This window comes from Macrobrachium nipponense, chromosome 10 (assembly GCF_015104395.2).
Source record: "Macrobrachium nipponense isolate FS-2020 chromosome 10, ASM1510439v2, whole genome shotgun sequence".
Classification (NCBI taxonomy): domain Eukaryota; kingdom Metazoa; phylum Arthropoda; class Malacostraca; order Decapoda; family Palaemonidae; genus Macrobrachium; species Macrobrachium nipponense.
In genome coordinates this window covers 103327600-103335306 of record NC_087204.1, presented here as the reverse complement: position 1 = coordinate 103335306, position 7707 = coordinate 103327600, and the positions used below count along the sequence as shown (strand labels likewise).

The 7707-nt window shown below is 38.0% G+C and overlaps 1 protein-coding gene across 2 annotated transcripts in view; it reads left to right on the top strand.

Annotated features, from left to right (window-relative positions):
- The window catches only part of LOC135223851 (beta-1,4-glucuronyltransferase 1-like), a 358962-nt gene extending 353947 nt beyond the window's left edge, over nt 1-5015 (top strand). For both annotated transcript variants that reach the window (XM_064262740.1, XM_064262739.1), the window contains 4 exons: nt 51-296; nt 2496-3491; nt 3654-3785; nt 4774-5015. In XM_064262740.1, coding sequence (XP_064118810.1) covers nt 51-296; nt 2496-3491; nt 3654-3785; nt 4774-4845 — 1446 coding nt within the window. In that variant the 3' untranslated portion in view covers nt 4846-5015. The remainder of the gene's footprint in view (nt 1-50; nt 297-2495; nt 3492-3653; nt 3786-4773) is intronic.
- Nucleotides 5016-7707: the final 2692 nt, after the last annotated feature.

Genomic DNA, 7707 nt, shown 5'->3' with positions numbered 1-7707 from the left:
CAACTCATCAAGGAGACTTGATCCCCTCTCATGTGTTCTCGTCGTTGCAGATGACCACGGTATGGGTGCTGCTCGTCTTGATCAACCTGCTCGTGATGTTTGTGAATCTGGGATACGTTTTCACCAACAAACAGGAACAACAACAACAACAACATAATCAAAACCTACAAGGTCATCCCAGGCTGCTTGGGCATCATCGTCAGCAGCAGCCGTACTACGCACCAAACGAGTCGCCAAACAAGCTGATGGTTCAAGAAAATTTCGCCCTTCTCCGTGGGGCACTTCGAGATTCGCCGGTAAGCACTTGACATGTTCCAAAGAAAGAAAGATAAAAATGTTGGAATTGTTGGGGGTTGTTTCTTTTGGGGGGCGAGGGTTTGGTTCTTCCCTTGTAGATGAAGTGGTTCCAAAAATGGGAAGAAAGATAAAATTGTTGGAATTATGGGAGCTTTTTTTTTTTTTTTTTTTTTTTTTTGGTTGGCGGGGGGAGCGTTCTTCCCTTGTAGATGGAGTGGTCCAAAAATGGGAAGAAAGATAAAAATGTTGGAATTGTGGGAATTTTTTGGGGGGGAGGTGGGGTGGGTTTCTTCTCTTGTAGAGGGAGTGGTTCCAAAAATGAGTCTGAACCTCTAATAAACAAGTTATATGTTTGTGAGTATTATACTGTAACTCTCCGGTGAATGAAAGGTGTTATGACTAGGTGCGTGCCATATCCTTCACGAATTCGTTTGGTGAAGTGCCGTTGAATGCATAATTCTGACGCGAACTTTTTTTTTTTTTTTTTTTTTTTTTTTTACATTTTACCGTTCAAATTTAGCCTTCAGAGCCAGCTTGAATGATTGATTGATATATACAGAGTGACGTTGCAGCAGCGAATATGGTTTTTGACTTGACGACGCATGATTAAGAAAGTCCCGCAAAGTAGTTTATATTTTATATATAACAAGACGCAAAATGAATTGTAACAAGTGTTCCTCGTATCTTTATTACTATAATTGTGGAACAGCTACGTCACGAAGGCTTGGAATTGTTCCATCATAAGTGTGAAACTGTATTGTTTTCACGATAGTGTGGAACTGTTCTGTCATACGATTGAGGAACTGTCCTGTTTTCACAAGAATGTGGAACAGTTATGTCATAAGTTTGTGGAACAAGTGTCACAAAAGGGTGGAACCGTTCTAAAAAAACAATGCTTTTAGAACTATACTGTTTACACAACGTTGTGGAACTATCCAGTTATATCAAAAGTCTGTGGAACTGTTCCCGCACAAGTGTATGGAACCATTCACTCTCAAATCTGGAACTGTTTACTCTCTCTCTCTCTCTCTCTCTCTCTCTCTCTCTCTCTCTCTCTCTCTCTCTCTCTCAAGAGAACGAGCGATGCCTGTGTCCCTTGTTAAATGAGAAGACGAAGAATCTCTCTCTCTCTCTCTCTCTCTCTCTCTCTCTCTCTCTCTCTCTGAAGTAGGAGCGATGCCCCTGTCCCTTGCTAAATGAGGGACGAGAAAACGAAGAACCTTTTACGTCCAGACCCACTTTCCTCTGATTAAAGAGGAATGGGATGTATTTGGGGGTCCTCGCGTGTCTAGCCATGGGCCGTGTCGTGTCTTAAGACTTCCTGGGGTTTATGTGAGCTTCTGGGAGGAGATGACTCTTGTCTGGTGACGTGATGGCTCGTGGAGGTACTTCCGAAATAAATAGGATTGGACTTGAGAAAAGATTTTTTTATCTCCCTCACACACACAAACTATATATATAAATATATTACAGAAAGATTGACAAACACTATTTACAGATTATATTACAGGAAGATTGAGAAATGATGAGGATTTACAAATGTAGAAAATTTAACCCAGATAGAGAAATAATTACATCGGGTTTTGTTACGGTTTTGGCGATGCAGAAAAAAAATGGATATATACCAGATGGTTGGTGGAAAGTTGAGTGTATTTCAGAAGGGTTGGAAGGAAGGATGAGGAAGAAGACATGGAAATGTATATGTGAATGTTGAAGGAGAATTACGCAGAAGTTTTTTTTTCCTTAGTGTCCTTGTGTCCTTTTGATTGTAAATGTGTTTAGTCCAGTTCCATGAAAACAGTCTCCTTGAGGATGTCGTGCGATTGAACCTGAAAAGTTCAAACGACGTTGCAGTACATAACCTAATTATATTTTTTATCTGTTCAATTATTAATTTGTTAATTTATTTTTCCTTTTGGAATGAGTGGTCTCTTCTTTTAGCATTTCCCTTTACTTCCTGGGTATTTCTTTCCAATGAACGCCATATTCTTTAGGAGCTTGAATTCTAGGGCAGTGGCCGTCTGTGGTGGGCTTGTTCCACATAAATAGTCATCTTTTGAGTGATAATAATAATAATAATAATAATAATAATAATAATAATAATAATAATAATAATAATAATTGTATTCATTACTCATAGTGCATGAGAGGGCATCAGTATGCATCGTTTAACTCTCTCTCTCTCTCTCCCTCCACAGCAAAACATGGAAACCTTGAAAAACGACTCGAGGACGATGCCTGCGCACGAAACCCACACGTTCGCCCTCCGAGGGGACGACTGGGAAGACCTCATCTCGTCGTGGCCCGTGTGTCTGTCCACGCAGGCCTCTGCCGACCTCCTCTTCTGGGTCGGGGAGCACATCAAGACGTGGAGTGGCCCCATGTCCGTGGCTGTGTACGTCCCCGACTCCGATTTTTACGTGGCCATGAAAATGATCGAGGTTTTGCTAAGCTGCAGCGAGGACGTCAGGAGGCGGGTGTCCTTCCACGTCACTTACCCAGCGGAGTTCCCCCCGAAAGCGATGCCCCTCGACAACCCCAAGCTTTTGGCGCATGGCTGCGATCAGCTGGAGATGTACAACGAATACCTCCTGTCGGAGATGAACGGCACTCTGCAGAGTAGACAGCCGGCGGGCCAGTTCCTCTACCCGCAGAATTTGTTGAGGAACATCGCCAGGGACAACTGTAAGACCGACTACGTCTTCACGCCAGACGTCGATATGGTTTTGGTGGCTGGTGGCATCGACGTGCATCTCAAGTCGTTCCTCGATCGCCCGGACGCGAGGCGGTGCAGGAAGTGCGCCTTCATCATCCCAGCCTACGAGATCAGCACAGAAGCGCCACACAATCCGGTAGACAAGTCTGAACTTCTGTTGTTCTTGAAAAAAAACAAGCTGGCCAGGCGCTTCCACGTCAAGATATTCAAGCCCAACCAAGCCAACTCCCAGCTGAAGCTGTGGGAACGCCCCACCGCTGGGAAGGAGCTGAAAGGGAAAAAGGACAGGAAGCAGCAGCAGCAGCAGCAGCAGGAGGCCCTGCAGGACTCCTTGATGCGGGAGGCGAACGGGACCCTCAGAGTGTTGTATGACGTCACGACGTGGCAAAACTTTTGGGAACCTGTGTACGTGGCAAGGGCTCCCGTCCCGCCTTTCGATGAACGTTTTGTTGGGTATGGTTGCACCAGGAGTAGCCAGGTGAGTTTGGGTTTGACTTTGCATCCACTGAGCTAAACTGCACCTCATGATCATGTTGCTAACTTGAATCTGCATCGTGAGCCAGTGCTTACACTTGCAATAAAAAAAAATATTAGTAATTTGGTGACTCCTGTTAACGATGCTTCGTTTCCTTTACAACAGATTTACGAGATGCACGTTGCAGGCTTCAGTTGGAGGGTTCTAAACGATGCCTTCCTCTGCCACCGAGGCTTCCAGGATAGGAGGGCGAGAGAATTGTGGGGCCAGATTAATCGTAATTTTAATTTGTATCAGGTCAGTAACAATCTCCTCGGGTCTCGCTTGATTCGCTACGTTTGAAATTGAGTGACTGATTGATTGGTTGTGTCTATTAAACCTGGCGTTACAACATCTAGGTAATTGACACCGAAATAAATTAAATAGAAAAAATTTAATTTTAAATAAATTTCATATAAAAATATCAATAAATATATGTATATAAAAATTTTGTTCACATATATAAGTTCTTGCATAGACAATTATGTATAATTTAAATTTAAATTGAGTGACTGGAACCAAATGCTACAATTTCGATTTTGACATAATCCTCTTTTATAAAAACGTATTCAAAGAAGTTAATCATTTTCGTTAGATGGTTTGTTTACTTTTTATGTAGAAAAGCTAAGCTATTCAAATAATCACTGATAATTTATCATCAATACACTCATTCTCACACATTAAGATCGCTTTCGTACAGATCAAACGTAATGATACCGACTATAGCCGAGTCTTTATTGTTAAACGAGGTGCCGTAGAACCAGATAGGAGGGCCCTCAAAATTCAATATCCGATCTGATTCCTTTTTAATATCTTTATAAACAGTTTTTCTTTGTGATGCGAAGCTTAAACAGTTGAGGAAATTATTGTTATTTTTTTTTTTTTTTTTTTGACAGTACGCAGGCATCGTTAGACGTCTATGAACATCTATAAATCTTTCTAAAGGGAATCGTCACTTAAACCTTGTTCGTACTTGTTCAAATGATAAATGGAATAAGAAATATATAGACTTTTGAACACTACGCGGTCGTTATGAGATGTCTGCGAATATTTATTCTACTAATATTTCTAAATGGAATATCAAAGTCAATTCTACGGATACCTCGAGATAGAATATTAAAATCAATTCTAGAGATATCTCAGGAATATTAAAATCAATTCTATGGATATCTCAAGATGGAATATTAAAATCAATCCTACAGACATCTCAGGGTTTAGTATTAATATTCTCTTTTTTTTCGAACAGGATTTTAAGAGAGAAGTTGACAAGAAATATGGCGAACAGGTCAAGAAACAAAAAGCTCCTGAAGAAATCTAGTGTTTTTTTATGCTTAGTGCAAATAATGTTAAAGAGTTTTTTTATTATATAAATTATACTGTCGTTACTGAACGTTTTATCCTGTTAATATTTATTATTAAGATATGTCATTGTTCCTAGATGTTTACATAATTTTTAAATAAAGAGAGAAAAGAATTCATATAATTTTCTCCATGATTTTTATTCAAAACCGGCATGAAAATAATGTTTACCCCCCCCCCCCCTCTCTCTCTCTCTCTCTCTCTCTCTCTCTCTCTCTCTCTCTCTCTCTCTCGTAGTAGCCATCTTGCTTGGTGAGACGTACCCGCGTGAAGTCACAATAATCAACAGATATCACAAGTTTAACATACGACTAGAATTTGAGAAATATCTAGAAGTGTTCGTGAACTATCGGTGATAAGATTAGTGTGAAAATAGTAGGATAAAGCGTCTTCTAAGTTAGTTTATCAAGTGTAATACTATAAATCAGAACAAGATGGCAGTAAGTTCCAACTGCGGGAAAAGGTGGCGTAATTTGGCGTGTTTAGCAGATTCGCAATACGATGAGGTAGCAGGAAGGGAACTGGCATTTCTCATCTATGAAATCAGCAACAGTCCTAACCAAAAAGATACAAAAGCATTCATAGATATATTAGAAGGATATAATCCTTCAAACTGGAACAAATCTAATGAAAACATCTTGAAAATAATTGAAGAAGTTCCAAATAAAATCCAAGTGGTCAAGAGACTCATAAAGAAAATATACATAAACCAACATATTCCGACAAAGAAAATGAATAAGGTGAATCTTGTGAATATACTAATTGATGCATTAGGAAAAGAATGCCAAAGCATGCAAACTGTGTAAGGTTTGGTATAGCATAGTCAATCCACAAAACCTAATCAGAAAATGTGCTGCATGCAACATTCCGACCCATCCACAGTGTGCTGAGGTAATACAAGATTTGAGAAAAAAGATCAAGAAATTTTTTGTTCAACATGTCTATCATGGATAGACAATGTTATTAAATCAAGATTGAATGTACAAATAGTTGAGGATGAAGAAGAAGAGGAAGAGGAAGAAGAAGAAGAAAAAGAAGAAGAGGAAAACGGAAGAGAAGTAAACAAAAATGAAATGACAGAAAAAAATAAGGAAAACAAAGAACAAGATAAAAGTATGGATGCAGAGATACTCATTGATACTACATATGGGCAATAAAGCAGCATCTACGAGAATAATTACGATATGACAACAGAAAAGCAAATCCCGAAGAGGCTCTACCCAGATCTATACAATGACGGGAAAGAGGAAAAAATAGACAAGAAAGACAAAATCTGCAACCTTTTGAAAAGAGGGAATTGCAGATTTGGAGAAAGATGTTACTACAAACATCCTAAGATATGTCAAAACTATGAAATATATGGTAAATGTGCATACTTAGATGGATATGGGGATGATTGCAGAGATCTCACCAAAAATATGTAAAAACAACCTAAAAGAAGGAAAAGGATGTAAGTTCGACAAAAAATGCAAATATATGCACCCTGTAGCCATGAATCATAATCAAATAAATAACCAACTAAGTAATCAAAATCCAAAATAAGAAAGAAACAAATAAAGAGAGAAATCAAGAATATCAGGTAAAAGAGAAAAGCAAACCACCAATGAGATATGCAGAGGTGTCAGCAAAGTATTTCAAAGCATCAGCTCCGAAATTCTACTCAAGAGATAATAACTGTATTTATTATGCAAGAGGATATTGCAGAAACGGAGAAAATTGCAGATTCAGACACAAAATGAATAATTATGATGAAGGAAGATCAAATATTATGGAAAAGTTGGATTTTTTAATGTCAGAATTCTGGAAATGAAAAAAAGAACAACATACCAGAACAGGAAAGAGACATGGGAAAATCCTTATTACTATCAGTATTAAATGAAGGAGAAAACACGCAACCATCATAGTGATGAATGCGCAGGGTTTAGTTACGAGTAACTCAAAAAGAAAAATAGAGTACTTAGAAGAACTAACCCAAAATGAAAAGAAAATAGATATAATGAATATAAGTGAAACCTGGTATTCCCAAGAGACTGGAATGATGATCAAATAAAAGGGTTCCAAACTTATAGATCAGATAGAAAAAATAGGAATCAAGGGGGAACCGCAATATATGGGAAAGACAAAAAACAAGGAAAAACTATATGAGAAATATAGTAACTCAGAATGTGAACTAATAGCGGTAGAATTTGAATCTGAAAAATTGATGAACATAGTAATATATAGACCTCCTAATACTAAAGAGTTTGACTTAATAATTGAAAAATTGGATGATATATGTAGAAATCACAAGGACTGGACATTCTCCTATCTGGTGACTTCAACTTTCCTTTCGTAGAATGGAAAGAACGAATAGGAGATTGTGGTTGTACTTATACATATAAAAAAGAGAGTAATAGTAGTGCAGAAGATAAGAGGCAATTTGAAAAGCTATTAGATATGCTACTAGAATACAACATTCAACAAAATAAATCACCTGCCAACAAGAAAGGAAAATACTTTAGACCTAGTATTTGTGAACGAGATGAATTATGTTAAAGAAATAATAGTTTATAATGCGAGTATTTCAGACCATAATGTCATAGAATTAACAGTTCATTCCAAAGCAAGTGAAAATAGAGATAAGCAAGAAATGAAAAAGTGGGAAGGATATGGAAAATATACAACTTCTACAGTAAAAAAATGTAAAATGGTGTCAGAAATTAATGAAGAATTAAACAAAGATTGGGATAACATTTTCGTAAGTGATGACATAAGGGTAAATACGGAGATATTATATAATATTGGAGATAATAGTGGAAAAATATATACCGAAGAAGAAAAG